We start from the raw sequence: 23,469 nt of genomic DNA, 5'->3' as shown, positions 1-23,469 counted from the left end.
CCAGAAAATCTGCCGTTTTCTACACCACTAGTCACTTCTGTGGCGGGACAGACTTTTACACATCAATACATTTTGTCAGCCAGGTGCCCTACCAATCTTTTGGGCAGAGACCTACTGGTCAGGTGCGGAGCATCGATCCTTTGTGGACCCAGCGGAATAGAGGTCACCTTTCCAAATGGATATTCTATGAACTGTTCATTAACTACACTTCATTCCGGTTCTCAGATGTTGTTGGCGGCAGCTGGAGGACCCGCATCTGATGGACAATGGGCTGACATTTACTGGGGGCTGTTGGAACCAGAGGACCCACAGAAGGGGGGGCTGCTAAAGCTTTATAATCAATGGAAGCCGTGGATCCAGACGTTACACCCGTATACCCCTTCCTCGGACCCTCCCCATATGACCCTCTTTTTCGATAGGGATGGGGATGAAATGTATCAGCATGCCTTTTATGAAGAGGTAGAGGGCAGGCAATGGGAGATTAATTCGGACTACATAGTGGTAGGAAAGGAGGGAGTGGCCGCTACGGTGGCACTGACATCTGAACAGCTGGAATGGTATGAGATGGCAGGTGAGGCCATTCCTCATGTCACCCTTGCAATTGGCACTACTCACCAGGCAAAAGATTTGGGACCGATGTGTCGGAACTTGATGTCCCTTAGTGACTGGTCTAACACCCAAATACCGACAGTGCAGTTCTCCTCATCTGGTCAGGCATACAGAATTTTGTCTCCGACATATGATCAAGTCCTCCTTGAGCATAGACAGATTGAACGCTTTCATTGTAGAGAGAAGATGGATCACCCCTACTCGGCCCCTATGCTAGATTCTCTCCCTGAGAACCTGTGGTCAGTGGGATCAGCAGATGTGGGTTTTTGTCAGCAGGTTGATCCCATAACCTTCGAACTGTCAGATTACACCCCTATTTGGCAGATGCAGTATCCCCACAAACCTGAAGCTGAGGAAGGTTTGGCAGATACCATTGATGGCCTTATGTATTCAGGGGTGTTGGAACATTCGTGTTCTAGTTGGAATACACCCATCTTACCTGTTCCTAAACAAGACATGGGCAAATATCGGATGGCCCATGACTTAAGGCGCATCAATGGTATTGTGCGAACACCCACAGTTCCAGTACCAAGCCCATATACTGCCATGACTGCTTTAACCCCTAACCACAAGTGGTTCTCTTGCATAGATTTAGCGAATGCTTTCTTTTGCTTGCCGCTGGCAGAACCATTAAGAGATGTGTTTTCATTCACGTATAGAGGTAGAAAGTTGCGGTATACTAGGCTTCCGCAGGGCTTTATTTTATCTCCAGGGATTTTCTATCAGGTGTTGAAAGAACAGCTGGGGGGTAGCACTGCCAGGTGGGGTAGTTCTGATCCAGTATGTAGATGACATCCTATTAGCAGCACCTGATCATACTTCCTGTTTGGAGGCCACCTGTCTCCTGCTAGTGCAGCTGTTCAAGGCAGGCTTTAAAGTCTCTTGCTCAAAGCTGCAATGCTGCAGGCAGGTGGTCACCTTTTTAGGGAGAATGGTCTCAGCGAAAGGCACAGGGATTTCCCCTGCACATCGAACAGCGATACTACATCATCCAAAACCAAAGACAGTAAAGGAGATGCTTTCGTTTTTGGGTTTGTCAGGTTATAGTAGGCAGTTTATCCCATCGTATGGTGAGTTGCTTGAAAAACTCATGCAGTTTGGCATGCAGTGTTTTGCCGCCAGCCTTCCAGACTTCTGGGGGGATTCCATCCATACCTGCTGCTTTGCCACTTTTCAGTTGTTCGATTGCCTTATATGTCTCATCCAGGGTGGGAACCTCATCCAGCTCTAGCCTTAGGGGCTGTTGAGGGAGCTGGAGCAGGGCGGAATCTTGGACTGAGCGGTTGGTACTGAAAAGAGATTGGAAGTGTTCTGACCATCGGTTGAGGATGGAGATCTTGTCGCTGAGGAGGACTTTGCCGTCTGAGCTGCGCAGCGGGCTTTGGACTTGGGATGAGGGGCCGTACACAGCCTTTAGAGCCTCGTAGAAACCCCTGAAGTCGCCAATGTCCGCGCTGAGCTGTGTTCGTTTGGCGAGGCTAGTCCACCACTCATTTTGGATCTCCCGGAGTTTGCGCTGAAGATGGCTGCATGCGCGACGGAAGGCTTGTTTCTTCTCTGGACAGGACGGCTTTGTAAGGTGAGCCTGGTGGGCAGCTCGCTTCTTTGCCAGCAGCTCCTGGATTTCCTGGCTGTTTTCGTCAAACCAGTCCTTGTTTTTCCTGGAGGAGAAGCGCCTTTGGAAGACTACACAAAAGAGTCTGGAAAAACAACCAACTGAAAAACCTCACAAAGATAAGCGTATACAGAGCCGTTGTCATACCCACACTCCTGTTCGGCTCCGAATCATGGGTCCTCTACCGGCACCACCTACGGCTCCTAGAACGCTTCCACCAGCGTTGTCTCCGCTCCATCCTCAACATCCATTGGAGCGCTCACACCCCTAACGTCGAGGTACTCGAGATGGCAGAGGTCGACAGCATCGAGTCCACGCTGCTGAAGATCCAGCTGCGCTGGATGGGTCACGTCTCCAGAATGGAGGACCATCGCCTTCCCAAGATCGTATTATATGGCGAGCTCTCCACTGGCCACCGTGACAGAGGTGCACCAAAGAAAAGGTACAAGGTCTGCCTAAAGAAATCTCTTGGTGCCTGCCACATTGACCACCGCCAGTGGGCTGATAACGCCTCAAACCGTGCATCTTGGCGCCTCACAGTTTGGCGGGCAGCAGCCTCCTTTGAAGAAGACCGCAGAGCCCACCTCACTGACAAAAGGCAAAGGAGGAAAAACCCAACACCCAACCCCAACCAACCAATTTTCCCTTGCAACCGCTGCAATCGTGTCTGCCTGTCCCGCATCGGACTGGTCAGCCACAAACGAGCCTGCAGCTGACGTGGACTTTTTACCCCCCTCCATAAATCTTCGTCCGCGAAGCCAAGCCAAAGAAAGATGGTGAGTTGACACATCCACTGCGAACTTCGGTGAATGAGCAGGGGATGAGGAATCTGGGAGCTACACTTGATTGGACTGCACAGGCTGAGATGAGTTTTATTCTATTGAAGCAAGCTCTTACAACAGCTATAGATTTGGTGATTCCAAATTATAAACTACCTTTCTTTTTGGATGTTTCTGAAAAAGCACACACAATTGATGGTGTTCTTTTTCAGAAAAAAGGGGGTGGAAGATGTGTGCTCATGTATGTGAGTATCACACTAGATCCGACGGAAGACAGACACCCACCATGTACGAGACATGCAGCGGGAGTAGCAAAGATTCTACAAAAGGTGGCACACATAGTAATGGGACATGGCCTGACGGTATTAACAACACATAGCATTGTAGCATTTGTGAGCTCGACAGCATTTACAATGACTTCACTAAGGCAGACGAGACTAGAAAAGATCCTGAATGCTCCAAATGTTACATTTACCCATGAAGGCATTAATATGGCAGACAATATGGGAGAGGGAGAACCACACTGTTGTGAGAAGAGGGTAGTGAAGGATATTAAAATAAGACCTGACTTACAGGCTACACCCTTAAGAGAACCAGATGAAACCTTGTTTATAGATGGGTGTTGTTACAGACACCCCACAGATGGATTGAAAGCTGCCTATGCGGTGGTACGAAAAACTACAGGAGGATTTGAAGAAATCATTACAGGGACAGTGAGAGGAAAGGAGTCAGCACAACTCGCAGAACTACAGGGAATGATAGCAGCATTAGAATGGGCAGCAGCAGCAGCGGCCCCGGCCCTGGTCCGGGCGAAGGGTAGACGGCGGCGGCCCCGATACGGGCAGGAGCAAGGGGGAGGCGGCGGCCCCAGTCCGGGCACAGGGAGAGCAGCGGCGGCCCCGGCCCCGGTCCGGGCGAAGGGTAGACGGCGGCGGCCCCGATACGGGCAGGAGCAAGGGGGAGGCGGCGGCCCCAGTCCGGGCACAGGGAGAGCAGCGGCGGCCCCGGCCCCGGTCCGGGCGAAGGGTAGACGGCGGCGGCCCCAATACGGGCAGGAGCAAGGGGGAGACGGCGGCCCCGGCCTCGGTCGAGTGAGGCAGACGGAGGCCCCGGTCCGGACAGGGAGTGGGAGGCGGCGGCCCCAGTCCAGGCACAGGGAGAGCAGCAGCGGCCCCGGCCCCGGTCCGGGCGAAGGGTAGACGGCGGCGGCCCCGATACGGGCAGGAGCAAGGGGGAGGCGGCGGCCCCAGTCCGGGCACAGGGAGAGCAGCGGCGGCCCCGGCCCCGGTCCGGGCGAAGGGTAGACGGCGGCGGCCCCGATACGGGCAGGAGCAAGGGGGAGGCGGCGGCCCCAGTCCGGGCACAGGGAGAGCAGCGGCGGCCCCGGCCCGGGCGAAGGGTAGACGGCGGCGGCCCCGATACGGGCAGGAGCAAGGGGGAGGCGGCGGCCCCGGCCTCGGTCGAGTGAGGCAGACGGAGGCCCCGGTCCGGGCAGTATGGACCGACCTAGGAGGGGAGGCAGGCCCCTCCAGCCCGGGTAAGAAACCTGCATAGGAGAAGGCCACTCCGATATAAAACCTACGACCCAAGGACCTCGCTGCCACGTCCCAGCTTGCTTGGCCACGGCACACGAACCATGGGTGTAAAGGGTGGGGCCAGTACTGCGCGCACTGCACTCCACCTAAAAGCTCCTTTGCGCAGGCCCGAGGACAGGTCCACGTCCTCCCCCTCCACGTCCTCCCCCTCCACGTCCTCCCCCTCCACGTCCTCCCCCTCCACGTCCTCCCCCTCCACGTCCTCCCCCTCCACGTCCTCCCCCTCCACGTCCTCCCCCTCCACGTCCTCCCCCTCCACGTCCTCCCCCTCCACGTCCTCCCCCTCCACGTCCTCCCCCTCCACGTCCTCCCCCTCCACGTCCTCCCCCTCCACGTCCTCCCCCTCCACGTCCTCCCCCTCCACGTCCTCCCCCTCCACGTCCTCCCCCTCCACGTCCTCCCCCTCCACGTCCTCCCCCTCCACGTCCTCCCCCTCCACGTCCTCCCCCTCCACGTCCTCCCCCTCCACGTCCTCCCCCTCCACGTCCTCCCCCTCCACGTCCTCCCCCTCCACGTCCTCCCCCTCCACGTCCTCCCCCTCCACGTCCTCCCCCTCCACGTCCTCCCCCTCCACGTCCTCCCCCTCCACGTCCTCCCCCTCCACGTCCTCCCCCTCCACGTCCTCCCCCTCCACGTCCTCCCCCTCCACGTCCTCCCCCTCCACGTCCTCCCCCTCCACGTCCTCCCCTTCAAAAGATGCTCACAAACTCAAGCTAGCATGCTGGAACATCAGAACCATGCTAGATAAGACTGACAGCCATCGACCTGAACGTCGGTCTGCCCTCATTGCACATGAACTCCTCAGACTTGACATCGACATAGCCGCTCTCAGTGAAGTCCGCCTGGCAGATGTAGGCAGCTTCCAAGAACGCGGCGCGGACTACACACTCTACTGGTCTGGCAAGCCTTCGGATGAACGACGCCTATCTGGTGTAGGCTTCATGGTCAAGAGCTTCATTGCCTCCAAACTCGAAAACCTTCCGACAGGCCTCTCGGACCGAATCATGTCCATGCGACTCCCACTTCAAAACAAGCGTCACATCACCCTCATCAGTGTCTATGCTCCAACCCTCCAGGCGGAACCAGCAGAAAAGAACAAGTTCTACACCGACCTGGGCAACCTCATCCAACGTACCCCTACAGCCGACAAGGTTGTCATCCTGGGCGACTTCAACGCTCGTGTCGGCAAAGACTCAGAAACCTGGCCAGGAATCCTGGGCAAGCATGGCGTCGGCAAGTGCAACGACAATGGGCGCCTCCTGTTGGAGCTCTGCGCAGAACAGCGGCTTGTCATTACAAACACCCTTTTTCAGCAGAGCGACAGCCTTAAGACCACCTGGATGCATCCCCGATCCAAACACTGGCACCTCCTGGACTACATCCTGGTGCGAGAAAGTGACAAACAAGATGTGCTCCACACCAGGGTCATGCCTAGCGCGGAATGCCACACTGACCACCGGCTGGTTCGCTGCAAGCTCAACCTTCACTTCAAGCCAAAGCCCAGGAACAATAAAGCCCCGGAACAATAAAGCCCCCAGAAAGAGGTTCAATGTTGGAAAACTGCAGTCAGACGAAGCGAGAGGAAACTTCCAGGCAAACCTCAAAGCAAAGCTCGACGTTGCAACCCGCCTCACGGACCCGTCCCCTGAAACCCTCTGGGATCAGTTGAAGACTACCATACTGCAATCCACTGAAGAGGTACTGGGCTTCTCCTCCAGGAAAAACAAGGACTGGTTTGACAAAAACAGCCAGGAAATCCAGGAGCTGCTGGCAAAGAAGCGAGCTGCCCACCAGGCTCACCTTACAAAGCCGTCCTGTCCAGAGAAGAAACAAGCCTTCGGTCGCGCATGCAGCCATCTTCAGCGCAAACTCCGGGAGATCCAAAATGAGTGGTGGACTAGCCTCGCCAAACGAACACAGCTCAGCGCGGACATTGGCGACTTCAGGGGTTTCTACGAGGCTCTAAAGGCTGTGTACGGCCCCTCACCCCAAGTCCAAAGCCCGCTGCGCAGCTCAGACGGCAAAGTCCTCCTCAGCGACAAGATCTCCATCCTCAACCGATGGTCAGAACACTTCCAATCTCTTTTCAGTACCAACCGCTCAGTCCAAGATTCCGCCCTGCTCCAGCTCCCTCAACAGCCCCTAAGGCTAGAGCTGGATGAGGTTCCCACCCTGGATGAGACATATAAGGCAATCGAACAACTGAAAAGTGGCAAAGCAGCAGGTATGGATGGAATCCCCCCAGAAGTCTGGAAGGCTGGCGGCAAAACTCTGCATGCCAAACTGCATGAGTTTTTCAAGCTTTGTTGGGACCAAGGTAAACTGCCTCAGGATCTTCGTGATGCCACCATCATCACCCTGTACAAAAACAAAGGCGAGAAATCAGACTGCTCAAACTACAGGGGAATCACGTTGCTCTCCATTGCAGGCAAAATCTTTGCTAGGATTCTACTAAATAGAATAATACCTAGTGTCGCTGAGAATATTCTCCCAGAATCACAGTGCGGCTTTCGCGCTAACAGAAGAACCACTGACATGGTCTTTGCCCTCAGACAGCTCCAAGAAAAGTGTAGAGAACAAAACAAAGGACTCTACATCACCTTTGTTGACCTCACCAAAGCCTTCGACACCGTGAGCAGGAAAGGGCTTTGGCAAATACTAGAGCGCATCGGATGTCCCCCAAAGTTCCTCAACATGATTATCCAACTGCACGAAAACCAACAAGGTCGGGTCAGATACAGCAATGAGCTCTCTGAACCCTTCTCCATTAACAATGGCGTGAAGCAAGGCTGTGTTCTCGCACCAACCCGCTTTTCAATCTTCTTCAGCATGATGCTGAACCAAGCCATGAAAGACCCCAACAATGAAGACGCTGTTTACATCCGGTACCGCACGGATGGCAGTCTCTTCAATCTGAGGCGCCTGCAAGCTCACACCAAGACACAAGAGAAACTTGTCCGTGAACTACTCTTTGCAGATGATGCCGCTTTAGTTGCCCATTCAGAGCCAGCTCTTCAGCGCTTGACGTCCTGCTTTGCGGAAACTGCCAAAATGTTTGGCCTGGAAGTCAGCCTGAAGAAAACTGAGGTCCTCCATCAGCCAGCTCCCCACCATGACTACCAGCCCCCCCACATCTCCATCGGGCACACAAAACTCAAAACGGTCAACCAGTTTACCTATCTCGGCTGCACCATTTCATCAGATGCAAGGATCGACAATGAGATAGACAACAGACTCGCCAAGGCAAATAGCGCCTTTGGAAGACTACACAAAAGAGTCTGGAAAAACAACCAACTGAAAAACCTCACAAAGATAAGCGTATACAGAGCCGTTGTCATACCCACACTCCTGTTCGGCTCCGAATCATGGGTCCTCTACCGGCACCACCTACGGCTCCTAGAACGCTTCCACCAGCGTTGTCTCCGCTCCATCCTCAACATCCATTGGAGCGCTCACACCCCTAACGTCGAGGTACTCGAGATGGCAGAGGTCGACAGCATCGAGTCCACGCTGCTGAAGATCCAGCTGCGCTGGATGGGTCACGTCTCCAGAATGGAGGACCATCGCCTTCCCAAGATCGTATTATATGGCGGGCTCTCCACTGGCCACCGTGACAGAGGTGCACCAAAGAAAAGGTACAAGGACTGCCTAAAGAAATCTCTTGGTGCCTGCCACATTGACCACCGCCAGTGGGCTGATAACGCCTCAAACCGTGCATCTTGGCGCCTCACAGTTTGGCGGGCAGCAGCCTCCTTTGAAGAAGACCGCAGAGCCCACCTCACTGACAAAAGGCAAAGGAGGAAAAACCCAACACCCAACCCCAACCAACCAATTTTCCCTTGCAACCGCTGCAATCGTGTCTGCCTGTCCCGCATCGGACTGGTCAGCCACAAACGAGCCTGCAGCTGACGTGGACTTTTTACCCCCTCCATAAATCTTCGTCCGCGAAGCCAAGCCAAAGAAAAAAAAAAAAAGAATGGGCAGAAGGGAAGGAGGTCAATATATATACAGACTCGGCATATGTGGTAGGGACAATACAGGTTGAGCTTAGTCAATGGATTAGAAGTGGGTTTTTAACAGCAGCAATGACCCCAATTAAACACGAGAAGGACGTTAGGAAACTGGTTGAGGCTCTCCTCAAACCAAGGGCATTAGCAGTTCTTAAATGTAAAGGACATGATAGAACAGATACGATGGTGGCTCAGGGAAATCAAGAAGCGGACATGGGCGCTAAAAGGGCAGCAGGATACGGCTCTCAGTTTATTATGATACAGGCAGACAGAACAGCACATGACTTATTACCACCGTGTAGGGTAGAAGTAATAGTACAGGAACAAGCAAAGGCATCACCTCAGGAAAGGATGGTATGGGAGGAAAGGGGGGCAACCAAGGATCAAGGATTATGGAGATCGATAGACGGGAGGCCAGTTTTACCATCTGGACTCATGAAACCCCTCCTCGAGGAGGTGCATGGGCTAACACACTGTGGAAAGAAGCAGGTGATAAGGTACTTGATCCATTGGTGGCACCCCCTTCCTGCCGGCGATGGTGGAGAACCATATTAGAGAGTGTGAGGTATGTATGTATAGCTTTCAATGTAAAGGCGACTGTAAAGCCACATGAAGGTCAGTTCCCGCTACCGAAGTTACCAGGGCAGGAAATCGTACTTGATTATACGGACATGATTGAGAGGGTAAGTGGCTATCGATACCTCTTAGTAGCAGTAGACGTGTTCACAGGGTGGCCGGAGGTAATCCCTGCCAAAAGAGAAGATGCAAGGACGGTATGTAAATTCCTGATCAACCAGTATATTCCGAGACACGGATTTCCTAGAAAAATTAGGTCTGATAATGGAAGTCATTTTAAGAATAATGATCTACAGGAGGTAGAAGCAATGATGGGATTGAAACATGCCTTTGGAACGGTGTACCATCCACAATCCCAAGGGAAAGTGGAGAGGATGAACCAAACAATAAAAGGTAAGATCGGGAAAGTACAGGCACAGACCAAACTAAATTGGGTGGATGCGTTGCCCCTGGCATTAATGTCAATAAGGAGTTCGGTAAATTCTGTGACAGGATTTACTCCATATGAACTACAAACGGGGCACCAGTTTCTGGGACCGGGATCCGGAATTCAGACTACGAAGAATGAGGTAAGTTCAATGGGATGCAAGCTTTATTATGATAAACTAACGGCTCTGGTGTCAGATTTTTCACAACAGGTTACAAGTACCGAATGAAAAGGTGAAACCCCGCTACCATCACTGCGGAGTGGGTTCTGCTAAAGGTGATCAAGAGAAAGTGGTCGGAGCCCAGGTGGACAGGACCCTACAGAGTGGTGGAGAGGACGTCCCACGCGGTTCGACTACAGGGAAAAGGCGAGACGTAGTATCATTGGAGTCAGTGAACAGCAACGGACCCACCAACACGGACACTGGAACAGATTCGAACGGAGGTGTCTGGGACTCTGTGAAGCAACTACAGACTAAGAACTTTTTGAACAGGTCCCTTTAAAGAGACTATTGGATTACGGTGACTGTATTTCAGTATTTGAAGTGATATTTCTATATTGAAGTCAACAGAATTTAGGGGGCTGTGATGGACACTATGTGGGGACTATGGGTGATGTTGTTCCTAGCCTTTGAAGCATCTGGAGAAGGAAACAACTGTACAAAGTGTTTGTGGTCAGCCTGGGAGGCCCATAACGAACCGAAACAGTACATTGCGGATTGGACTGACGTTCCTGAACACAGTGTTGGGGCCCCCACTGGACTGAAGTGTGTTCATAATGGCCAAGTTTGTGAGGTTAAGTTTAACAAGGGGTCAGAGACGCCGGTCCTTGCAATAAGTCCTGAGGTCTTGGTCCCATAAGTTAACTGGTGGTTGGTCTCATTTTCATGAGACCAAAAGGGGGACTGTTGGAATCTAGGGGTTAAAACATTATGGAAGAAATGATTAATTAATAAGTTTATATGTACTGCATGAGTCAGGGAAAAAAAGGAATGTGATTCAGTGGCAATCACAGCATGGAGCAAAGTTGGCTGAGCAAAATGGTCTGCTCCAAAATACAGGGAGAGGAAATGCATAAAACGATTTAGGAGGAATGCTCAAACTAAAGGAGGTGGTGAGTAGCACAGGAGACACAGGCCAGACCAGAACAAAGAATGGCCTGCAAGAAACAAAGGGAATGGAAAACCAGTCTAGGAGGAAGATTAAGGCAGGAGGAGGTGTTAAAGAGAACAGCAGAAATTGGCCAGACAAGAACAGAATGATGATTAGAAATATCTGGGGATGAATTAATTTCTGATCCAATCAACAGGATAGTCTGGCTTGGAGGATTAAGATGGGAGTGCTACACCCCAGATATCTGCAAAACAGGAGATGACTTGTGATAACACTTATGCAAAAAGATCTAGCAAAGGAAGACAACTTTTGTTCTGTATGATAATGAAATCTAGCAAAGGAAGCCAACTTTTGTTCTGTATAAGGTTGATCTATATAAACTGAGCCAACTGGACAATAGGGGTCAGTCTTGGGGAATAGCTCACTGTGCAGGTGACCTATGAACTAATGACTGACCCAGAGCTCTGTTAAGTTTTATTCTTGTGCTGTGTAATAAATTGACTGTTGAACTTCTCCTATCACTTCATTCAAAGAACACGCTGGACTCAGACTACACATAGACTAAATTAAGAGTAAGTTAAAGCCAGAGTCCGACAACATCCACACAACTTTCACACAAAGTAAACGTACAGATGTCAGATATCAAATAAGGGGGAAAAAAAAACTCCAATTACCCAACGTGGGTTAGTCAGCATCCATTCCCAGACACCAACCGTTGTTTCAGATGAACAAGTTTCTTCATCAGAATTCAGCGACTTGAAATCAGGTTTATTGCACAAGTACAACCCGAAGAAACAGGTCATTTATTTCACTCTTAACATATCTTCCCTGACTCAAGTATTATTTTTCCTATTTCTAGCATCAAAGACTAGCTCTAAAACCAGATTAAGACTTAACTGTCAATCACTGTCACTGACCTGATTCATTACCATTTATCTAATTTACAACAAAAACCACATTTAAAAAATAAACAACTTCGCTAGTTGTGCCTTTTTAAATTGCGAAAGTTATTCTTGCAACAAACAAAGGTAGAGGGACTCCACGGGTCAGGCAGCATCAGCAAGAAGGTGGTCAGGCAGCATTTCAGGTTCCGACCGTTACTTTACAGAAATGATTTGAAATTGTATATTTTTTCATTGCCTTACTATATTAAAAACATATTTTTAAACCGCATCAAGCTCTAACTACAAACATTTACGAACCCCGAGGTCGCTCCTCCGTGTACAAATCAACCACAAGATCACCAAGCGTCGTTTCCAGCAGCACCGCCATTTTGTCAACGACCTGGTGCAAAATGGCGGCCAGGTGACCACGTCACGTCACCTGACGTCGAGTAGCGCGGGACTGGTCCTGTTTCCTCGCGCGCTCCTATCGGGTGCTGCAGCCCTGAGCCCGGAGAGTTTCGTCTGATCCGGCCGCGCCATCCAGGAGTTGGCAGCACCAGGGAGGGAAGTCGGGGGTAGGGGTCTTCTCTGTCGCGGTGGCTCTTTAAAGGATCAGGTGAGCTACAAGCCGGGGCTCTTTGTGTGGCCTGGTTTAGGCCTCGGAAAAGGCATCTAACTGTTAACCATCTGCCTATCACGCCGTAGTTGTATTGAACCAATCAAATCCGAAAAGGCCAAACGGAGAATTAAGCGGTATTCCGCATAGTAGATACTAGCATCGGTAAATTTGGCTAAAAGAACAGGGGATCATCGGTGTGGGGCTCTCAGCGTCCACCTGGAGACAGAGGCTCGCTCTTCAGCCTCTCGTTTCCCCGCATCCCTCTTCTCTGGGGCAGAGGATGTTGTGAACAGCTTGGGGATGCTTATCTAAGGAAGGATATGTTGGCGTTAGAGAGGCTCCAGAGCAGTGAAGAAAGCTGCCTCTCATCCTTTCGAAGAGAAAAGCCCGAGCTTACTCAACCTGTCCTCAAAAGGCCTGCTCTCTAATCTCGGCAGCATCCTCTCTAAAGCTACCACATCTTTACTCTTGTGAGGCTCAAGGACGTATTTGCTGTAGTTTAGAAGAATTAGAGAGAGCTTAGTGGGACTAACTGCAGAGCTCAGGAAACACAGTTACCAGAGGGAGTCAACTACCAACTGCTTTTTATTTTAAAACAATCACACGCCTCACAAAGGGGAGTGACGTCAGCGCGCCTCATAAAGGGGAGTGACGTCAGAGCGCCTCATAAACGAGAGTGACGTCAGCGCGCCTCACAAAGGGGAGGAAAGTTAGCGCACGGCAGTCATTGTCCTTGGCAGAGAAGCAACATGCATCATCAGCCCAATATGAGTCTGCAAACATGGGCTTCTCCAGGGCAAAGAAGGGGAGCCCACACCATTCTGTGCTGGCTGCTCAGCGCGGGGATTCTGCCTGTCCAGCTGTGCAGCCGCTAGGTCTGCCCCATCACTCCCCCACCCCCAAGAATCGTTGCATGGCTGCAATGTCACACCTTGGAGTATTTTAGAAGTGCGTTCCTGGCGCTTGGGAGGTGGGTCATGCACAGGTTCACCATTGTCCTTGTGTGCAGGCTTCAGTCTGTCTTGTGTAAAAAGTTCTGGTTGCCCACCAATGTCCAATAGCATCGTAGATCCATTTAGTGCTGCAGCACTTTATAAGGCCCCTTGTAAGGTTGCTGCAGGAGTGTAGTGTGGCATGGATGTTGAACAAAGACGTAAGAAGTAGAGTTGAGAGCAGCAGGAACATGTGTAGATGATGATCCATGACGAGTTGGTGGAACTGGAGCCATGGAACCCATCTTGTTCCTCTGTAACTGAGGATCTATCTTTTTGGCTGGAGAAGGAGTGATGTCTGCCGGTACTAGGAGTAGAGTGCTGTAAACTAATTCTACTGAAGAGGTCTCCAGGTCATCCTTAGGTGCCGTTTTAATACCTAAACAGTACCCATGATACTCATCTGCCCACTGAGGCCCGCGGCTTGTTTCAGATGCTGGTAGAACTACTGTGTCTCACTATGTTTGCCCACAAGGTTGAAATAAACTGAGTACCCCTGTCAGAGGTTAGATGGACTGATATTCTCAACCCAGGTCGAGAGAAAAGTCTGAGCTTACATTTCAGCCATGATGTCCATCATTGGTGTAGCTTCCGGCCAGCAGGTAAAACAGACAACCATTGTTAGTGTATACAGTTGACCTCTGAACACGGGCAGCGGGCCCACAACATGCTGAAACATTTGAGTCGTAGGTAGAAATTGTTGAATTGATGCTTGGGTGTGCTGTTGGATCTTAGCTGCCTGGCAGGAGAGGCATGTTCATGCCCAGTGAGTAACCTGCTTCCTTATTTTGAGGACGTAAGCTTGGCAGTTGTGCGGACAGATGAATGGGGGAGGCCATGAGTGTGGTCGAAAAGTTTCCTCTGCCAACACAGTGGGATGATTGGTCATGGGTGACCTGTTAAGTATCACAAAGTATGTTCACCTGGTCAGGGCCCAATGGAACGTTGGCTAAGAGCAGGTCCATAACAGCTGTACTGAAAGCTTGTAGCTCCTGGTCCTCTTGTTGGGCTATTGCGAGAGCCTGGAGATCCAGCCCTCCTGTAATCGCATTGTCCTGGACAAGGCATCAGCTACAACGTTGACTTTACCGGACAAATGCCGCACATCCGAGATAAATTCAGGAATATAGGCTAGATACTTCTGTTGATGCGGCGACCAGGGATCCATAAACATGGCAAGGGCAAATGTTAGAGGCTTATGGTCAGTAAATGCAGTAAAATGCCTACCCTCAAGAAAATATCTGAAATGTTTGATGGCCAGATAAAACGCTAACGACTCCCGGTGGAAAACGTTGTACTTTAATTCGGGCAGGCATAGGTGTCAGCTGAAAAATGTCAGGGGTTGCTAGTGAACACTGATTATCTGTTCTAAGACTTCCCCCACGACGATGTCCGATGCATCTGACGTGAGTGCAAGTGGGGCATGCATATAGGGGTGGGCCAACATGGTTACCTTTGAATGCACCTCTTTTGCTTTATCAAATGTTTCTGTGGCCTTTGTAGTCCAGGGAGTTTTTTAGATTTGCCGATAAGAATGTGGAACAAGGGCTTCGTGATTCTGGCAGCTGCTGGGATGAACCTGTTATAAACGTTAATCATTCCCAGGAATTCTTGCAGCCCTTTAACTGTAGTGGGCCTAAGTCCTGTGACCAAAAAAATTAATTGTGTGTTTGCCATACTTTGCAAGGTTGATAGAAAGGCTGAAATCCCGAAGCCTCTGGAACAATTGTCGCAGGTGTTGTCTGTGCTCTTGTGTTGAATTGCTGGCCACTAAGATGTCATTGAGGAGGATGAAAAGGAAAGGCAAATCTCTCGTAATGCGCCGACCATGGATCTGAACCATGTTCTTAAGGCCGAAAGACATCCTCAGAAACTCAAATAGACCAAATGGAGTAATAATGTCCTCTGGGTGGTCAGGGATTTGGTGATAAACTTTTGCTAAGTCTATCTTTGAGAAGATGTGTTTGCCATGGAGGTTGGTGGCGAAATGTTGAATATGTGGTATTGGATACCTATCCGGCACAGTTGTGCCATTGAGGTGTTGGTAATCTCCACGAAGTCTGAGGCTGCCAAATGCATTAGGCTCCATATGCCCAAGGACTATTGCCTCGTTCCTCCATAGTTTTGAACTCTTTTGGCCTGTAGGAGCCAGTCAGGGGGAAGTCTGCATGCCTTGGAATGTAGGGGAGGGCCAGTGGTGGGTACGTAGTGCTGAACTCCATGACGTGGAGAGACTAAATTGAAATCTGGTGTAAGTAGTTCAGGAAACTCTGCTAATAAGTTTACAAAATCATCGGTGGTGAGTGTTTGCACACATAGCAGTGTTGCCAACTGATGATCTGAAGAAAGTGGCCATGTGTGGAATGTGGTGGCGTGGATCAAACGGTGCCCTTTCATATCTACCAACAAGTCTTGTGCTTTCAGGAAGACTGCTCCCAAAATGGGCTGTCCTACGGCTGCTAGTGTGAAAATCCAATGGTAAGGTGTGTTGCCTAATACCAGTTGTATCGACTTGGTACCATAACTGCTAAACATAGTGCTATTGGTGGCATGCAAGTTGGCTTGAGGCACTCTAGATTCCAGCTTGTAAGAGGATGGTGGGAAGATGCTGAGCTGAGTCGACTAGCAGTTTGCATCCCGTGCACTGATCAGTGGCATATAACAGGCTCTGGTCAGCCCCATTTTCTGTGGTAGAAACACCACTTACTGTTTTCAAATGGCTTTTTTCTTCCTTGGTAGCTTGTAGAGTGCTGTAGAACTGGCGGTTGCATTGACTTGACTGTTTCAAGGTAACCTGTTGAAACTTTGCCACAGGAGGCTGCAGTACCCTGTGAAGTCTGTCTGCCTCTCTCACCACTTCCCTTGGTTTGTGGAAGTCAGCAGAAGAGAGGAGCAGGGCAATGTCACGAGGGAGCCTTTCCAAGAAGGCTTCCTTGAGCATAAAGCAGTTGAAATGGCCACCTGCTAACGCAAGCATTTCATTCATCAGCTCTGGCGGCCTTCTGTGCCCCAAATCGTCGAGGTGGAGTAAGCATGTGCCTCTTTCCAGGTCGGACATGTCGCAAGGAGATGTATTGATCCTTCTCAGGCGGGTTGATGATAAAATCATCTACCTTGGCAGCAGGATCTTCACCTAATGAGGCAAATTTGTTGGCTTCATTTATTATGTTCCTAATGTGGAACAGAGCCTCAGCCTGCTGGAACCATGGACGTGGTCTGTGAGGCTAGAAGGTGGCAGTTTCACAGCCACTGCATGCAGCGCAGTAGTGACATCCGTTCTGCAGGCTTTCTCACTTTGTTTCACTGTTGGGGCTCAAAAGACATTGAGCACCCGTCGGGATCCCCAGTTTAGTGGGTCTAACTGCAGAGCTCAAGAAACACAGCTTACCAGAGAAGAGTCGACTACCAACTGTTTTTTATTTTTAAACAATTGCACGCCTCACAAAGGGGAGTGAAGTTAGTGAGCTGCAGAGTCATTGTCTCTGGCAATATGCCAGCAGGGAAGCAACGTGTTCCATAAACCCACACGGGTCTGCAAATGCGGACTTCTCTTGGGCAAAGAAGGGGAGCCCACACCATTCTGTGCTGGCTGCTCAGTGCGGTGATTCTGCCTGTCCAGCTGTGCAGCCACTTGGTCTGTCTCAAGGGGGCTCCTTATTGAAACCATGAATATTGAAATACTGAGTGGTGACTGTCTACTTTGTCTACACCCCTCATAATCTTGTATACCTCTATTAAGTAGCCTTTCACCCAAAGAGAAAACCTCTAGCTCACCCAACCTTTCCTCAAAAGGCATGTTCTCTAATCTGGGCAGCATCCTCTAAAGCTCCCACATCTTTACTCTTGTGAGACAGCTAGAACTGAACACAATACTCCAATGTGGCTGAAACAGTTTGAAAGAGCAGCTCTTAAACTTAAATCTCTCAGCTAATTAAGGCTAACACACCATACACCTTCTTGACCACTCTACCAAACTGCGTGACAACTTTGAAGGATTTATGGACTTGGACATCAAAATCATTCTGTTCCTTTCTAAGAATTCTGCATTAACCTTGTACTCCTTCAGGTTTGGATTTTCCCAATGGTATCACTTCACACTTTGCCAGATTAAACTCCATCTTCCACTTCCCTGCCCAACTCTGCATCTTGCCTATATCCTATTGAAGCCTATGACAGTCCTCTACACTATTAACACCTCCAACCTCCCTACCCACCCTTCCACATTCTCATCCATGTAATTTATAAATATAATAATGAGTAGTGGTTTCAAAACAGGTTCCTGCAGTACACCACTTGTCACTGATTTCCAATCAGAATACACTCCATCTACTACCACTCTCTCCATTCTGTGGGTCAGCCAATTCCAATAACATCATTCTTCCTCCAGACCTCCCCTCCTTTCCTTTCATCCATTAGAGTGAATCTTTCTCAGCCCTTTGACCCTGTCACCTTGTTGCACCTTTCTTTTTATCTCCACCCTTTTATTTGGGAAGTCCACTTGATTTTTGCTGTTCTTGATTAAGAGTTTTAGGCATGAAAAATCAACTCTTGCTTTTCATGGATACTGCCCGATCTGCTGAGTTCCTCCAGCACTTTGTGCTACAAATCCATGCAGCCAAAATCCGTTGATCTCATGACTTTTTGGATGAACCTACCATGGGGAACTTTGTCAAATGCCACACTAAAATCCTAATATGCTACATTAATTGTTGTACCTTCAATCTGTTTTGTCACTTCCTCAAAAACCTCATTTAGGTTCATGAGATATGACCTTCCCCTCACAAAGCCAGGCTGACTATCCCTAATAAAAATATGATTCTCCAAATGTTCATAAATCCTGTCCCTAAGAATTCTCTCCAATTGTTTGCCTACTACTGACTTTAGACTTGCTGGTCTATAATTTCCAGGATTTCCCTTTGGTCAGGGAAGACACAAGGATCATCATCACTGCTTCAGCAATCTCATCACTCCGTGAAGTTGGTTGGGGTATAATCCCATCCAACCCCAGGGACGTCTATCTTAATATTTTTCAAAAGTTCCAAAATTACCTGCTTCTTTACTTTGGTATGCTCCAACACAAAAGCTGACCTTGCATTTATTTGTCAAGGTCCTTCTCTCTGGTGAACGGTAAAGCGGAGAATTCCTTCCCTTTCTTTTCAGCCTCCAGATATGTTCCCCCTTTGTCTTTAAACAGTTCTATCCTCCTCCTATTCTTTGTGTATGTTGAATGTTTTGGGATTTTTCTTAATCTTCTTGACAAAGCCTTGTGTCCCCTTTTTGAATTGATTTGTTCGAAATTACAAAACTTAAGTCTATTCAATGTAATTTTTCTCTGCATATCTGTATAGCCTGTAGTGCGATTTTCTTTTATTTCTGAGGACTCGATTGTTAAATATCAATGTGATCAAAAGAAAAATATTGCAGATAATAGAAGAGATGCTGAAAATACTCAGCCAAATGGTTTTCTATTTCAAAAATAAAATTTATTCATAAAAATTGTATACAAGAAAATACAAAAGTGTATGGATGCCTTTCTATTCATAGTATTATTCAGCCTAAATTAGTATATTCTATGTGGCTTTCTTGAATGATACAGACTTCAAATGTTGAAGAGGATTTTACACATGGGTTTGCCCCTCAATGTTTAGTGGCAGTGGCACCTTCCATTGCAGGTCTTTCTCACAAAGTCTTTGCATTGTCCTCACCAAGTTCACCATGTTCCTTAGCATGTACTCCTGTACCTTGGAATGTATTAGGCAGGAGAGCAGAGAAGCACTCCGAGCTTTTCAAATGGATGGCATTTCATTTGAACCTGTGAAAAGTTTTAAATTGTAGAGAAAGGGAGAACAGCAAAGAGAACAAAATGAAATATCTGTGCTGTGGTGGAGATCGTGAGAGATTGAATGCCATTAATTATGACACTGGCAACAGTAAAGGCATAGGAATAACGATCTGTGTCAAGGAAGAGTAAATATAAAGGAAACCTTAAATTATCCAAAGAAAGAAAAAACAATCTCCTCAGAATATTATGCAAGGATGAAATATTATAATTTTTTTATACTCAATTGTTTATGCATAACTATATACCATAAGAAATAAAAGCAGCAGGTGGGCTTTTCTTGCCCTATCAATATCAAATAATTGCAGATACCCTGACTGAAAACCCAAATACTCGTGTAATTGTCTAGTTTTTTGGACCAATTTTTCAGGTCTAATATGTGGCGGGGGGGTTCCACATTTACAAGATCGTACTTTTGACCGTGGTTGCTGCATTGTTCAGGGCATCAGAAGCTCAGATGGGTGGGTGGACGAGGCCTAGGAGAGAGTCTGGAATTTTTCGAGGATGTGACAAAGAGGGTGGACTTGGGAGAGCCAGTGGATGTGGTGTATTTGGACTTCCAGAAGGCCTTTGATAAAGGTACCGCACGGGAGACTAGTGGGCAAGATCAGGGAGCATGGTATTGGAGGTAAGGTGCTGACATGGATAGGAAATTGGTTAAGAAATAGGAAACAAAGGGTTGGGGTAAGCGGGTCTTTTTCAGGATGGCAGGATGTGACGAGTGGAGTGCCGCAGGGATCGGTATTGGGTCCTCAGTTGTTTGTAATTTATGTAAATGATTTGGATGAGGGGATTATTAATAACTTGAGCAAATTTGCAGATGACACGAAACTGGGTGGCGGTGTGAGGAAGATGTCAGGAAAATGCAGAGGGACTTGGACAGGTTGGGGGAGTGGGCTGCTGAATGGAAGATGACATTCAATGTAAGCAAATGTGAGGTTATCCATTTTGGGGGCAATAATAGGAAAGCTGAGTATTATTTAAATGGAGACAAGCTAGGGAGTGGGGAGGAGCAAATGGATCTGGGAGTACTTGTTCACCGGTCACTGAAGACTAGCATGCAGGTTCAGAAAGCTGTGAAGAAGGCTAATGGCATGTTGGCTTTCATAAAGAGGGGATTGGAGTATAGGAACAGAGACGCCCTTCTGCAGTTGTACAGGGCCCTGGTGAGACCCTACCTGGAGTATTGCGTCCAGTTCTGGTCTCCAATTTTGAGGAAGGACATACTAGCTATAGAGGGTGTGCAGCGCAGATTTACAAGGTTAGTTCCAGGGATGGCGGGGTTGACATATGCTGAAAGGCTAGAAAAACTGGACTTGTATCCGATGGAGTTTAGAAGGATGAGGGGGGACATGATTGAGGTATACAAAATTATCAGGGGGATAGACAGGGTGAAGTCGGATTACTTGTTCCCAATGATGGGGGAGACGAGGACTAGAGGGCATAGTTTAAGAATACAGGGTAGGCCCTTTAGGACGGAGATGAGAAAACATTTTTTTACCCAGAGAAGTGTGAATCTGTGGAATGCCACAGAGGGTGGTAGAGGCAGATTCGCTGATTATGTTCAAAAGAGAGTTAGATAAGACTCTAGTGGGCAAAGGAGTTAAGGGTTATGGGGATAAGGCTGGAAAGGGGTACTGATGGTAGTGATCAGCCATGATCTGTAAAATAGCGGTGTTGGCTCGATGGGCCGAAGGGCCTACTCCAGCTCCTATTGTCTATTGATCGTGAGGAGTTCAGATGTCCTCCCATTCATCTAAATGCATCATCCAAACCAGCCAACCTATTCACTTTAATTGTTGCTTCGTGGCATTTCTCATGTATTTTAAAGTAGAAATATAAATAATGTTCCTTTAAAATTTATTTCCTTTGTCCTTTTAAAGTTTCCTTTTTTTTCAAGGTAGGGTTTACATAAAAATGCTGGCAGTGTTCTTTAAGTTGTAGAGATTTCAGGCCTGAGCCCTTCGTCGAAGTATGAGCTAAAAGCAGGCAAGTGTCTGAATAAAATAGTGGGAAGGGATGAGTGGACGAGGGAACAATCTCTGCAGAAGGTGGAGAGAGGAGGGAGAGGAGAGGAAAAAATGTGTGGTGGTGGATTACATTGTAGGTGACAGAAATTGTGGAGGGTAATGTGTTGGATGTGGATAAGGGGATACCTGTCCTTGTTGGGTGTAGGGATTGAAAGGGGGAGGGCAGATGTATGGGAAATGGAGGCAATGTGGGTAGGGGTTGAGTAGATGGTAATAGAGGGAAAGCCACAAGAAGGACATCTCGGATGATCTGGAATGGAAGACCTCATCCTGGGAGCAGATGTGACAGAGTTGGAGGAATTGAATGAAAGGAATAGAATCCTTACAGGGGACAGGGTGTGAAGAGGTTTGTGAGTTTGTAAATAATGTCTTCCGAAAGGTGAGAGTGTGGCCAGAGATGAACCAAGTGAATTTGAGGCAGCAAAGTGGTGTTACAGAGTTCTGTGTTGTGTATTGGCCTATGTGTTCTCTCTCTCTCTCTCTCTCTCTCTCTCTCTCTCTCATATCTTTTGGCTTCAGTTTACCAAACAGACTAAATTTTGTTTATGATCTTTGCTTTGAAGATTGGTTGATATCGAAGTTTTGTGAGTCTTTTGTGTTTGTTCTGTGTCTAAGTTTTTCTTTGGGCTGGTTGGAAATATAACTTTGACTTTAATTACATATGTTATATTTAGGCTGGGGAATTTATTAGTTTTACACTCTTATAGAAATTTGTATAGTATCCAGTGGACATTGTTATAAAAGGAGGGGGGGAGTTTGAATTAAAGTTTGAAGGTGATTTTTTTGTTAATAAAGTAATTATTCATATTTACCCCTGTGTGATATGCCTTCTTTGTGGTTGCTGGTTTGATCTTGTAACAGTAGATAAAATTGACGAGTTCATCATGGGAACATGAGGCAGCATCAATGTAGTAAAGAGGAAGAGTTGAGGTGCCTTATCTGTGTAGGCTTTATAGTACTGATTGCTCCACATACCCAACAAAAAGACAGGTATAGCTGGGACCCATGCAGGTGCCCATAGCTACCCCTTTCACTTGGAGAAAGTAGAATGATTCAAAGGAGAAGTTATTGAGGGTGAGAACTTGTTCTGCCAGGCAGAAGAAAGTAGTGACAGAGGGGAACTGGTTGGATATGTTGAGAAAAGAACAAAAGGCTCTAAGACCATTGGTATGGGGGATGGAGGTGCATAGACATTGGACATCTATTGTGACAATGAGGCAGTCGAATTCAGGGAATTAGAAATTGTTGAAGCAATGGAAGGCATGTGAAGATTTGTGGATGTAGGTGTGGAGGCATATATATATATATATATGTTATATATATATATATATATGTTATATATATATATATATGTTATATATATATATATATGTGTGTTATATATATATATATATATATATATTCTCTTCTTTGGCTTGGCTTCGCGGACGAAGATTTATGGAGGGGGTAAAAAGTCCACGTCAGCTGCAGGCTCATTTGTGGCTGACAAGTCCGATGCGGGACAGGCAGACACGGTTGCAGCGGTTGCAAGGAAAAATTGGTTGGTTGGGGTTGGGTGTTGGGTTTTTCCTCCTTTGCCTTTTCATCAGGCCAGTGTGTGGTTGGGAAATAAAGAGGTTGGAGGCCATGGGATGAAAGTGACCGAAAGTGATGAAGTTAGAGATAATGCATGAGATGGGATGACTTCATGTTCTTTGATGGAGTCCTATTGAAGGAATAAGTAAGAGAAGGTACATGGAGAGCATGTGAAGAGGGTGAATTATGACATTAGACTGGAGCTAGGAGGAGAAAACTGGGTGCTGCTTTTATCAGGCAAGCCCATAACTGACATGTAGCAGTTGCTTAAGGATCAAATAATTAGAGTCCAGGACTGGCATTTTCCAGTGTGAAGGAAAATAAGGATGGCAAGGTAAGAGAACCTTCTGATGATGAGAAAGGTCACGAACTTAGTCAAGAAGGAAAAAGTACGCATATGTAAGGTTCAGGAAACAACAATCAAGTAATGGCCTGGAGAAATATAAACATTGTAGAAAAGAGCTCAAGCAGCATTAGGAAGGCCAAAGGGACCATGAGATGTTCTTAGCGAGCAGGATTATAGAAAATCTCACTCCATTTTATACTTGCATTTAAAAACTAGAGGATGATTAGGGAGAGGATTGACCACTGAGGTACAAAGGGAATTTATGCTTGGAGTCAGAGGAAGTGGGCAAGGTGCTAAATGTGTACTTTAAATCTGTATTTACCAAAAGGTCTTGGACAGTTAGGGGGCATACTGTAGAGAAGCTCATGTATTAGGAGATTTTGAGATCAAGAAAGAGATGGTGTTGAGCCTTTTAAAGGAGCATTAATGTGTAACTGATGGGATATATTGGTTAATGAAAG

General features: G+C 48.0%; 2 protein-coding genes across 10 annotated transcripts in view; one reads left to right on the top strand and one right to left on the bottom strand.

Moving 5' to 3' along the window:
• ppil4 (peptidylprolyl isomerase (cyclophilin)-like 4) overlaps nt 1-12,809 on the bottom strand; it is a 62,753-nt gene extending 49,944 nt beyond the window's left edge. For 5 of the 6 annotated variants that reach the window (XR_011340285.1, XR_011340286.1, XM_069886024.1 and 2 more), the window contains exon 1: nt 11,926-12,808. Coding sequence is in view for 4 of the 6 variants with exons in the window: in XM_069886024.1 (XP_069742125.1) it covers nt 11,926-11,995 (70 nt within the window). In the remaining 2 variants the exon portion in view is untranslated. Of the gene's footprint in view, nt 1-11,925 lie in introns of all 6 variants that reach the window. The other variant, XM_069886025.1, reaches the window with a different exon arrangement.
• Nucleotides 12,028-23,469, top strand: part of LOC138736458 (katanin p60 ATPase-containing subunit A1-like) — a 79,854-nt gene continuing 68,412 nt past the window's right edge. Inside the window, exons 1-2 of one of the 4 annotated variants that reach the window (XM_069886017.1) lie at nt 12,941-13,196; nt 15,643-15,696. In XM_069886017.1, the coding sequence (XP_069742118.1) occupies nt 15,694-15,696 (3 nt within the window). In that variant the 5' untranslated portion in view covers nt 12,941-13,196; nt 15,643-15,693. Of the gene's footprint in view, nt 12,224-12,940; nt 13,197-15,642; nt 15,697-23,469 lie in introns of those variants that run through there. The other 3 variants (XM_069886021.1, XM_069886018.1, XM_069886019.1) reach the window with 3 other exon arrangements.

This window comes from Narcine bancroftii, chromosome 6 (assembly GCF_036971445.1).
Source record: "Narcine bancroftii isolate sNarBan1 chromosome 6, sNarBan1.hap1, whole genome shotgun sequence".
NCBI classification, from domain to species: Eukaryota; Metazoa; Chordata; class Chondrichthyes; order Torpediniformes; family Narcinidae; genus Narcine; species Narcine bancroftii.
Note: the sequence above shows the minus strand (reverse complement) of the source record. Positions and strands in the feature narration are given on the sequence as shown.